General features: G+C 45.9%; 1 protein-coding gene across 2 annotated transcripts in view; it reads right to left on the bottom strand.

Moving 5' to 3' along the window:
- MYO1E (myosin IE) overlaps window positions 1–11,344 on the bottom strand; it is a 74,378-nt gene extending 63,034 nt beyond the window's left edge. For both annotated transcript variants that reach the window (XM_066196621.1, XM_066196623.1), the window contains exon 1: window positions 11,279–11,344. In XM_066196621.1, the coding sequence (XP_066052718.1) occupies window positions 11,279–11,281 (3 nt within the window). In that variant the 5' untranslated portion in view covers window positions 11,282–11,344. The remainder of the gene's footprint in view (window positions 1–11,278) is intronic.
- Between the last annotated feature and the right edge of the window lie 1,431 nt (window positions 11,345–12,775).

The following is a 12,775-nucleotide window of genomic DNA, read 5'->3' as shown; positions in this document are numbered from 1 at the left end:
AGATTAAGGGCCTGGGGTTCCCTCCTCACTCCTAAATCTGTCCAGAAGACATGAGCCCTTTACAGTAAAAGTCTCAGGAAAAATACCAAGGAGAAGGTTAGGAGATGCAAGTGAGTTGATGTTCTGAATATTGTTTCCTTTTCCACAGCCAAAGACTCGAGTGCTCATTTCACTAAAGTACTCAGTAACACTCACTAATTCCAACTCTTAATGACACAAAATACACCACTACTAATGTGTAGACCAACGGAAGCTCCACTGGAGAACAAGGATTTGTAACCACATAAATACAAGCTTTTAGTATTGTGAAGTCAGGCCCACCTATCTGCAGGGACCCCACCAGCACCATCAACCATCACTGCAACTCCAGGCAGAAAACTGCACCACGCACAGCTGCAAAGGAGAGGGACCCCTGTGCCTCTGCCGAGATTAAGCCATGGCTGGAGGCAGGTCAGCTCTCTCCTTTAGTGTGGGATGTCCATTCTGCCTAGAACAATACCAAATATGGGAATAAGCCGCCACTGCCACACTTCCTCTCGAGTGCTCCTAGAATGTACCAAGAATAAAAACACAGAGTCAACGACAGGAAGAAACCACTGCTGGTCATGAACTTCTCTGCATACTGAGATCAGGTCTCTGTGGACTGGGTGTGCTGGTATTTCAGGCATTAAGAACCCTGGAACCAGAATTCCTATTACCACTAGAAAAGCTTTAACAAATAGTACTCATGGGAACAGCGTTGAGGCTCCTGGAGCAGTCAGCTGGGTTACTGACACTGGAACTGGGAAACCAAGTATTCCCTTCAACATCAGAACCGCCAGTTACCAACAGGCCTATCTACGTGAAATAATTAATCAATAATAAATAATTAATTACTGTGAAATAATTAATTACCAATAGTCCCACAATTATGTGAAATAATCCATTCTGTCTGTGCTACTGAAGTTCAACCATGTTGTAGTCTCACACACTTCATTACATATTCCTGAGAGTGAGGTTAAAGTCACTGGAGGCTGTAGAGAACACGCTCTGTGTGCTTGAAGGCAGCTTCAAGCTAGAACAGATTCATCTCGTTTATCATATATACTTTTTAAAACCACAACAGAAGCCATTCCAGTTTCATCAAATCTAAGTTTTGCTGACCACATACCCGACTATGTGCTGATTTGTTATTTAAAGCAAGTATCAAATTGGGCATTTTTTCATTTTCTCCAATACACTGAATCTAGTCCTTTATTGCTAAGCAGATACATATTACAGAACGCTGAGAGACAAGAGTGACAATTACAGACAAATATCTAAGCTGCTTAAGAAACCAGGCTCAGTTGTTAAAAACAGGTACTCAGCATTATCTCAAGTTTCAGATACTGGATACTCAGGTATTGCCTAGTCCTCTTTCACTTGCAGGTACACTTCTGACCTGACTTGCTCTGCTGAAGACCTTTCCCTCCTTTCCTTCTCATCTGAAAACAGTTCATGCTTCGAACTCTGTGGTTGCAACTCAATGCTGAGACAAAAAATAGCTAAAGCACAGCAAAACAGCAAAAGCAGCGGCCTCTCCTACAATGAAGTCATTCTCCCCACTCCCAACTCTGCCTCAAACGGAGCTCAAGATTTTGCTCATTAAAGGCCAGACCTCAGTTCAGACCTCCACAGACATACACAGAGCCTTAACAGGATCTCTATTTGCTACAAAACATCCCAGTCCCCTTTTTTTCCCTGGGTCAAGTCTAATCCTTCTTAAAAAACCATAACAAACAGCAGTCTGCAGAAGTTACTCCAAGCTCTATTTGCTGGCAGTCTCCTCCTATAACAAGAATCACCAACACGGGTCCTGGGTCCTGCCAGGGCTCTGAAGCCTGCTCCTGCCAGGACTCTGCCCTCAGCCATTGGCAATACTGGCCACCAAACGCCCGAGGGGCTGCTGAGTCCCGCCCTGAGCTGGGAGAAGATCCCTGCTCACAGCAGCACTGTGTGCCAGTGCCACCAGCACACCCAGCAAAGGTGGCTGCAGACAGAAAACGAACTCCGAGCTACCCAGGGAAAAGCAGGAAGAGCCTTTGCAAAGCCAACAGCCACAGCAGATAATAATGGCCAACAGTCTGGGTACAGCTAAGGACAGAATTGCGCAGTTTTTGCTCTTTTGCAATAGATTTCTCAGCAGGTTTACACTGCTCCTCCATAGCAGGAGGCTGATGGCTCCTCCTCCACCAGGGCCACAATTCCAAAAGGCACCTTACTTCAGTCTACTCAGGTCCTGCAGGATACACAAAAAACAGCCAGGATCTCCTCAAAAAACTGAACACATCCAAATTGCCCTACTCTGAGAAGCTATTTTTGCTTTGCCACTGCAAAGACCAGAATGTTTTTGTAGGAAATTTTGGTTTGCTGAATCTAGCAATTACTAACCAATATAGCAGTTCCCAGTGTATACTTGAGGGGAAGCACTGAAAAAGGCTTTGGAGACTACCACAACTCAGCATCAAGTCGTGGAAACATGACTGTAAGGCACAGTTTTTAAGTGGAGAAAATAAAACCAGCTGAAGTAATTCTGTTCTTAATGGATGTACTATATTTTAATTGGCCAAGTCAAATATTTGTTTTCTTGGATTCAGGCAATTCAGAAACTAATCAAGTTTACATGTGAAGTGGGGTATTTCATGGTACAGAAGCTACACGGAATAAAGTCATGCTCAGTAATATATCAGCTTTCATTGTAGCCAAATTTTGAATTCAAATTATAGTAGGAAAGATATCAGAAGTTTCCTGACAGGAGTAGTGTATTTAATTTAACCTGCTCTCATAAAAATGGCACTATCAAGAGTCAACAAAAAATACAGAACTAAGTAATACACAAGGGTCTAATACAACTATGGATTCCCATGACTAATTATTTTTTCCTAGCTGATTGCATGCTGTCACTGATTCCTTCAAAAACATAATCTATATTTAGCTAGACAGCAGAAATAATTACCCAAAATCCAAGTTTCTTTTGCCTTACCAGAAAATACCATAGATTTATTTACTAATTCAGACTATGTAGACAGCTTATACCTCTGTGCTCTGAAAGCAAGAATGGGTGGGTTTGTAGCTTTATATCCTTTCTGGAATGAATCTAACCACATTTTTAATTGCCCATTTAATTTAAGTATATCTATATTCTGACTGCTTTCAATTACTGTTATAAACACTTTTGCACATTTCTCTTTCTTTAGGTACGTACTGAATACAGGTGGGCATCAGTACAGGAAAATAAATTCTTTCAGAATTAATAAATGGACAAATCAAATGCTCCTCAAATACTGAAAGGAAAAACAAATGCTTAAACTGAAAAGGATGTGCTTGCTTTTGAGTCCCATGAAATGGCTTTTAAGATTAGGTTTAATGAAAGCTCTCCTTCAATGTCCCTCAAGAACACGGCTTCCACTTAGCAAAAGAAGCATTTTCCGGTTCATATATCAAAACACCTGCAGTAAGTCCAAACCCCAAGTGACCAGGAGGCGACCATGCCAGTGTGTGGCAGAAGGAGCACAACAGCTGAAAGATGTTTACAGTACCGAGGTAAACATTTTCCCTTGGAATGTTCCTACCACCCCTCAGAGCAGCAGCACTTCCACACCAAATGAGCTGTCCCAGAGTCCAGGGCTCACAACCCCAGGGACTCCAAATGCCTTGGCAACAGTAAACACACTTTGTGTCTGTGCACTTCTTTACAAAGCTGGGAATAACATAGGGTTGCAAGTTATTGCAAAAGCAAATTTGGAAGCACTTGAGCATTTGTGCAGACTTGTATCCTTCAAGGCAGGAAAAAAAAAAAGCAAAACAAAACAAGATGAGACAAGCTCTTGACTACTGCTTGGCACTGCAAACATATTACTAACAAGAGGCTCCAACTTCCATCTTTCTGTATTGCTGCTATTAGCAATATCCAACTCAAAGCACAGGAAAAGACATCAATCACTGCAAAAGATAACAGCACACATTGGTAAACTGCCTAGAATTTAAAGCCTCACAAATGTGGTGGAATGTCAGACTGAAAACAGAAGACTGTCCTAGGGTGCAAGATCAAACATCAGGCAGCATATTTTATAAGACACAAGCAGGAAAGACTTTAAAGCTGTTGAAAACATTTTGCTTGTTTTATAGAGGGTATCAGGCTGCATTGTTCAGACTTGAATATGACTTCAACACTTAAATTAGACAAGGCTGACCAAGAAGTGGTTACAGACTCAGGCTCAGCTGATGACAGTGATTCAGTGAGTGGTTCTGAGCTGGCAAGGAAAAAAAGCCCCACACTTCCTGTACAGGGACAAGTGCAGCAAGTCACTACGAGACTGCTAATCCTCTTTGAAGGATGCCAACAAAAACCTCTCATTTAGACTTCAGATTGCTGAAAAAAGCATGAAAATAGCTTCTAGAAGCACATGTTTTTGCAGGAACTATTTATGTCCCCGTTTTTTGAAGGAGTCTAAAGAAAAATATCTATCATCACTCCATCCCAAAGCCATTCCACCGATCCCCTGAAAGCCAGAAGCGGCTTCACCAGACTCTTCTGGCAGCTGAAAAATCACACACATGACAGGAGAGCAGAGCACCAGGCCTATTTTAAATCCTTCTGACACTTCCAGGACAGTGTTGATCACAAAGCACACTCAAGGTCTGCTAATATCTGGCTTTAACTTTCAAGTTCACAATTTGTAAGTTATGTTAATAGACAAGCCTTTGTAACTTAAAAAGCACCTTCTAAGTATGTTTCCCAATAAGCATCACTTCTGATAGCTCTGACTCACGATCCAATTGCCAACACTGCTTTCCTCATCAGCTCTCACATTTGTTTTGTTTAAAAAAGTATTTCCACTTTCAACTAAAGAAATTAAATTCGATTTTTTTTTAAATCACACTTTATAGTTTATATACCCAATTCATGAGTGGCTTTAGGATCAATTAAATGCTGCTGCGTCTTTGGAAAAACACCTTGACCACACCCTTCTTCCTAGGCCGTTTACATTACAGAATCTTGGGTTTAGATGTACTTGCATGTGTAGAGGACACCATCAAACCCCAAAGCTATTTACACGAAGCATAATGAACAGAAGGGACAGAAAACACCTGGGAGGTTCAGGGTGTGGAAAAGCTGTAGACCAAGACACCTTTTCTGATCCTAGCAATGACTCGGTCAAGCAGAGAGAACGGATCCCATGCACTGCCAGGACTTGACTGCACACCTGGCATCCCCAGGGGGTATGCACAGTTTTGAAGAAGTGAGGGAGGAAAGCAGTAGGTGGAGGATAGGAAAGCTGGAAGATGAGGATGAGTCAGGAGAGGAGTGACAACCGTACTTCCTGGGCAGGACAGTAATTGGCATCTCAGGAATGTGGGGAAGGGAGTAGGAGATGGGAAAGGCTGAACTGAGCTCAGGAAGGTCTGACTAAATTACAGTTCCTCACACCCAAGCTGCCCCAGGAGTGCCACGGGAGGCTGAGTTTGAGGTGAACTGCTGAGCAAGTCCCCAGGGACAGCTCTCAGTTCTCATCTGAAGGGGAAAAAATCTTACTTCCTGCCATATCTCTTTGATATTTACAAATACTTTTAAAGCCACAGTAGAAACAATAAAAGCCAATCAACACACTACAGCTATCCAGAGTCCTCTGACTAGAGCAGCTCCACAAGTCAGCAGACACCCCATACACCTGGAATACTTCCCCATACGCAGACAGCACAAAAATCCTCTTCCATCAGAGTTTAAAACAATGGTGGTCATTTGCCAGTGACCAGCAATAATCAGAACAGCTACTTGGCAGACCATAGGTAGTGAAGAAGTGAATGGTGTTCAACAGATGAGAAAATGTGCGAGAGAACCTTTATATGAGTTCCCCTGAAAGGTTTATTAGCCTTTTGTGCTGAGGTAAACTTTGCTGCTCATATTCATGGTCAGGGTTTCGTTTGTGCAAAGTTGGTTTAATTCAAAGAGCTACCAATAATGCAAGCCAACCCTTTCTTATCAAAGCCTATGCCTGGATTTCTGTGCTTGCAGAGGAACTGAAATATTTTCCAAATCCTTATTTTTGTAGCACACACATATACGAACACACTCCTCCCAGTTCCAAGAACTGATTCAATTTTACTGCTTCTAGTCTAGCACGGTTAACTCCCAGAAAAAAACACTTGTTAATCAGGTGCAAAATCCCTTCCTAACAGTTCCTAATGCCTTTCAGTAGCCACACAACACCTAGATCTGGAATGCAGCTTCCTAGAAAAAGCAGACTGAAGTATTGCATTACCAGAGTGCTTTAGGAAACTGAAAAGCAAAGCAGATGAATTTGTCATTTATAAGGCATTTCTTGTGGCAATAACCAGAACCAAAGGGTAAGCAAAAGCCTGACAACTTGCAGGCCAATCCCAGGCTGGTCAGAACTACAAAGATCTGTGTCAGAACTCTTCAGGTAACTACAGGAAACTCACTCCCAGGGTTAACCCGGCAAAGTAAGAGCTGGGAGTCCAGGAGAAAAAAATCACCTATCTTTTTGCTTCCTTCCTCATCACAACATGCAGCAAGTAAGTTAGGCTTTGTTAATATAAAGGACTCTTCTGCAACTCTGAGGATGTTTATCTACATGTTCTATACATTAATATCATTAATGTATACATGCATACTGTATTAGAACACAAATCCAAACACACAGGAATTCCTTATGCTGAAATTAGGAGTACCAAAGCCTTTATTCTTTATAATATACCTGGGATAGAGCCGTGCATGACCATTTAGATCAACGGCACTTTTAGACTAACTCCTTCAATTGAGAATACACTGGTATTTATGAAGTCAAAATAACTAAAATTATTACAAAAGGTGATAACAGTTCTCTAAAGAGATGTACAGCTTTTACTGTCTCAAGCAAGGCAACATATTTTCCATGTTAAGATGGGAACATTACTAAGATTTTACTGAAAACTCGTAAAAGCTTAACATTCCACGTGCTAACCGTGACAAAACTCGTTTTAACTTCACCCATGCAACACGTGCAGCAATGCCTTATAAGAACAAGGCAGTGAGACTGGTGAATGTTATTTCTTTAAGTTAAGAAAAAGTTGCTGCAAACAGTTTAGTTAAAGTACTAATAGCATTGCCACCCAACTTCCTGCACAATGTATGTTACGTATGTAGAACAAAAAAAAAACATATCTGGAAGGCAAAAGAGATGATGAGAAAATTGCTTAAGAGATGCATACATACACAATCACATGTTCAGGTTTCAGCGCAAAAGTTGCATTTGAGTAACATTCTGAATACATTAATGTCTTCTGAAAAAGTGCTCTAACATTCACAGAATACCCGTAATCCTAGAGGTCTAAACTAGAAACAAAAACAAGCAGGCACACAATGCAAGCCTAAACAAAACACATCAAGTACTACTGTGTTTTAGTACATTTTATGTATCAGCCAGAGAGAAACATCATACAGCTGGAAGATTTTCCATTAAAGCACCTCTAGACATAACGCAAAGCACATGCTGTTGCCCTCCCGAGTATTCCACATTTGGCAGAAGGCAGGGTTTGAGCTCAGGCTACTGTCTGCAGCACCAGACAGAAAAGCACCCTTCAAAAACAGAAGCATCACTGTCTTGCTTGTGACTTCCCTGCAGAAAAAAGAGACTTAAGATAGTACAAGGTCCCAGTTCCCATCACACATTCACTCCTTCAGGACTGAATCCTAAAGGCCAGCAAGGCTAACCCAGTCTTTTATTCCTGCAGACTTTCACAGGCACTACATGGAATCAAGACATCCTCAGCTTCTCGATGGACTGGGCTATAAATATCTGCCCTCTTCTGATGTCAAACTGCTATAAAAAGGTTCCTTTTAAAAAATCAGCCTTCCATCTTTGCTGAAGAGGTGGAACCAAGAAGACACCAAGTACACCCAAATAAAATGCACATACTGACTGCAGTGTAACAGAAAATTGCTTAGCATTGAAATACTGGTTAAAGGTAACATAGAAACACATTGTTTTTTAACATAAGTATATTAGACAACGCTGGCTTGTTCAACAACTTGTGAGCTAATCCAGATACTGCTGATCCTGCTTTCTCTTGGGAGCTCTCCCTTCTCACTCTGCCCAACAAATTGGTACAAAACCTCAGCAGAAGTACTCAGTAACAGAGACTATATAAAAGCAGGGAAAGTTGATCATCGATGGGTTGTTGTTGGGGTGGAGCATTTATTTGATTTTGTGGTTGGCTTTTTTTCTAAATATAGTTGCAGTTTTTGCCTTAGAAAATACTTGCTGATTGACATTCAAAGTTTTATCCTTAGGAGAGTCAAAGCCAGCTGACAGTACTCAGGGGAACAATCTTTCCCTGAAGACTAAAGACCTACTTTAAATGCAAGGTCTGAGATCATTTTTGTAACATGGTAAGGATTCTCTATCCAATTCAAGATCCTCCAATGCATCTCCATGAACTACCCCACGACATTAAAGTTCTAACTCACAGTGTACCACCATGAAGTTCAGCTGATCATATGCTTTCCTTTTGAGCAAGTTCCAGCTTAGTTTCACCATGAGGCTTCCTGCATATTAGGGACATAGTCCTTCACTAGAGTGGGACTACCTGGCACTGACCTAATACCCAGTTTTTGAAGACTTTAAAGCTTCAGCTAAGCTGTTAGAAGCTTTTAGGATTCTTCTATTTTGAATTTAAAGCACTGAAACACAAAGGTAACAAAATGGATGCATTTCAAGAGAAAAATTTTAAGCTGCCATATGTTCCTTATACTTGTCAGCTTTACTACAGTTTTGCCCTGCTGTTGCTCATTCCCACCTTGTACTGCCATGTACAGCCATGAAACAGCTCACCCATTCCATGCTTGCAGATTTCCTCCTGAAACCACCTGTTAACTTGACACAGATATTGATCTGGATTAAAAATAAACCAGCAAAAAGGAGCAGATGTATTGCTAAGTGCAGAGAGCTTTGCAGTGCGCCAGCTGAGCTGGGCGGGGCAGCGCACCATGGCAGGGACTGGCCAAGGCCGCAGGGACAGAGCAGGGACAGTGCAGGGACACCAGTGTCTGCTCTGCTCAATCAGATGGCCCCAGAAGCACCAACAGCACCTGGTGTCAGTGGCAACTCAGCACCCTGCACTGGGGGACCCTGTCAGAACAGGAAAGGATCACCCTGAGGTCTACAGTGAAGACGATGTGGCGGAAAAGACTCGATTTAGAAAACACGAAACACTTGAAACATTCAGCTTCTTTCACCCTTCAGACATCAAAACTGTTAAGACAAAAATAAGGGGAATAATGCAAGTTTTTTATAGAGCACAGAGAACGAGTATAAAGTTTCAGGATATTAGTAGCATGATTCATGTTCATCAGCAGTCACTGTAAGTCCTGCCAGGCAAACCTTCTGCCAACTAAGTTACAAAATACTACCTTCTAATGACTATCAAACAATTGTTTGGGCATAATTATTTGAAAAAGCAGCACTTTCAAAATCATTATTTTCTGGTTTTCTTCTAATAGTTACTTAATAATCTAAAAATGCAATTCATATTATTTTGAGATATCACAGCGAAAAACTACTTCAGTATCAAATTAAAAGGGGGAGAATCTGAATACATCCCTAAAGTGTATCTTGTGGAAGGAAGTAATTCTCTTATTTTGATAAAGTAAATCTCACAGAGTATGTTGTCAGTTACTTATATGTATTTACAAAACCCACTTTGATTAAAACCTTTCATTAAAAAGAAATGAATGGAGCCAACAGCAGATCAACTAACAGACTGATCTCAAAGTATTACTGGTAACAGGCAGACATATCTGAAGCACCTGCAAGGAAGACTTCCAACCCCATTTAATCTGTCAGTAGTCTAAGCGATGACCCAGCCTCTGCCAACCACCCCTTATGTGCCACAGGTGTCTGTGACACAGGAGGTACCAGAGGAGCAAAGACTGAGGCTAACGAGTTGATCTGAGTCAACTGGCAAAACAAACAACCCCCAGGGAACACAAGCAACTATCTTATTCAAAGCTCCTTACCAAAAACAGGTTTATGAGAGCTAGTTGGTGTCATTACCCCTGACTTCAAGAGAAGTTTTAGCTTCCTAACCTCTGCAATGCTTTATTTAAAGTCAAGACTTGTGCTCCACATAGATGTAACCAGGTACAGCTTTACTGGCCTCCGGAAGTCAAAGCAGAGACAACGGCAATGAGAAAAGCATCCTTGAAAAGGTATTGGGAGTGAAGCTCTGAACACACAAGAACTAGGCTGGTCAATCTTTAAATCTTAACATTAGTTAAGGTTTAAGAAAAATACTGCAGAAGTTTTTCAAGTATCTCAACACTCAGATCTCTAGAACTCTGCTTCAGAACAGTTTCAAGTAAGTTACTTGTTTAAAAGTTACGGATTTTCGCCTAGTTTATTACCACATAGGATTCTTCACCACTTGTTCTTAGTTCTTGTGTAACAGGTAGACATAATCGTTCTTTGGATTACTTCAGGATGAAAGCTATTATCCACCATCAGGAGGGAATTACTAAAGACAAGCCAGGTTCACCTGCCGAACCTCAATTTTCCCTAAGTCTAGCACCGAGGTGTTTTCCTGACATCGCGTCCCCTCGTCCAGCAGCAGCGCACAGCCGCAGCAGTGGCGGAGCCCCGTGTCCCGGGCTCGGGAGCCGCCCGCGCGGCACAGCCGAGCGCTCCCGGCACCGGAGCGGGGACCGGAGTGACCCCGGCACCGGGCACGGCGGGGCCGGCTGCGGCTCTGCCCGCCGAGACCCCTCCAGAGGGCCAGCGCCCTCTCAACCAGAGCCGTCACCTGTTGTTCGACTACGCCGCGGCGTCCCCGTGCCACGGGATTCCTCCCGCCCGAGGACACCAGCATCCAAAACCTCTCCAGATCCCAAGCGGCGGGAGAGGGCGGCAGGCGCGGCTCGCGCTCCACAGGCGGCGCCGGCCCTGCCCGCGCCCCGCGATGGGACGGGCGGGTTCGGGACGACACTGAAGGCACCGACCCCGGTCCCCAGGGCCGGCGGCCGCTGGCCCTCGGCAAGTGCCTGGCACGGCCCGGCTTCCCGCAGGCCGGCGCTGTTACACAACCCCTCCCCGGCCAGGAGCGGGACACGGGGCGCTGCCGCGGCCCCTTCCCGGCACCGCGCGAGGGGACGCGACAGCCGCGCTCCCGCCTTCGCCCCGCGGGCCCGGGCCCCGCCACAGCGGCCCCGCCACAGCTGCCCCTGCCCCGGCCCCGCTCGGCCCCTGCCGAGCTCCCCGCTCACCATCGCTGCTCCTCGGCGCGGCGCTGCCCGCGGCTCTGCCCAGACACGCCGGCGCCCCGGGACGGAGGGACGGGCGGGCTGAGGGGAGGGGCAGCGGCTCCGCCCTCCCCGCGCGCGCAGCTCGCGGCCGGGCGGGGCGGGGCCGGGCCGGCACGGCGCGGGGCCGGGGCCGAGGGCGCGGGAGGGGACCGGCGGGGACGGGCCGAGGGCGCGGGAGGGGACCGGCGGGGACCGGCGGGACGGGCCGAGGGCGAGGGAGGGGACCGGCGGGGACGGGCCGAGGGTGCGGGAGGGGACCGGCGGGGACCGGCGGGGACGGGCCGAGGGCGCGGGAGGGGACCGGCGGGACGGGCCGAGGGTGCGGGAGGGGACCGGCGGGACGGGCCGAGGGCGAGGACCGGCGGGACGGGCCGGGGCTGCCCCGCGCGGGCCGTGTCTCCGTAAATGGAGAACGCGCCGCAGCCGCTGGCCGCCCGCCGGGACGTCATTCCCTGAGGGAATCCCGGCGCGCGGCTCGCCAGCTCCGGCCCAGGGCCCGGGCGGCCGGTGCTCCTGGAGCGCCCCGGGACAAGCGCCCCCCGCACAGCGCTGACCGGCCTTCAGCCAGCGGCGGCGGCCGGACCCCGCAGGCGTGCTGCGTGCGCTGCCCTCCTCCCGCGTGCCCACAGAGCCGAGGTGCTGCTCATCCCTGGAAACGCTGGAAAGCACGATGCATCTTGTCACCGGGGGGGTGCTGAAACAAGTGCTACAGGCGTCTCACAGACGCGAAACAAACCAGGTGCCCCGGCAGCCGGCATCTGCTGCACGTTGCTCAGCTCGTTCTGTGCAAAACACAACCAGTACAACTTCCAGGGGCTGCGCTTTCTAAGCGATCAAACCAGGAAACCCGCCCGAAGCTGACTACTGTAGTCCTGCTAACAAACGTTTCACTTCAGGCTTGAAGCCCTGCTGTTGGCTCTGATGGGTTCCTAACGCCACTTCTAAGGCAGAATATAAACAAAATGGAAACATAAACATAATGTAACAATCATTACAACAGCCAGACCCCGAGTCATAAGTTGATACTGCTTCCAAACCACTTTGAAAGCCACTCCTAATGGGTAAAGATCCTGGCTTTCATCAAGAGGTTGTACTGAGGTTTAGTTTATTTCTGATTAAAAAGAAGTGCAGTTATTGGAAAAAATAGGGAGTAGTTTGTACACAATACGTGTATTCGATTTTCATTGTTTTTATGAACAAAGTAAGGACTCGTGTCCACACTAATTTAGAGATCAGGCATAAGCGGGTTCACTTCTGGCTTTTTGGAGGAGAGCACTGCTCTGGTGCCTCCGAGCCAGGTGCGGGTTGTGCAGAGGAAGGACAGCGCTGTTCGGGATGTGGCTTTATCCTCACCGAAGTGACCGCAGGACAGGTGTGATGGGGTGCAGACATTAAACACATGGCTGATCAGGTGTTACAAACTCAAACCACCCTGACTTGCACAACACAGAAATGGGA

Source organism: Chamaea fasciata, unplaced genomic scaffold (assembly GCF_029207755.1).
Source record: "Chamaea fasciata isolate MVZ Bird 193981 ecotype frontalis unplaced genomic scaffold, bChaFas1.0.hap1 SCAF_14, whole genome shotgun sequence".
In the NCBI taxonomy this organism is placed as follows: Eukaryota; Metazoa; Chordata; class Aves; order Passeriformes; family Sylviidae; genus Chamaea; species Chamaea fasciata.
The sequence above is the reverse complement of the archived record's forward strand: the minus strand, read 5'-3'. Positions and strand labels throughout refer to the sequence as shown.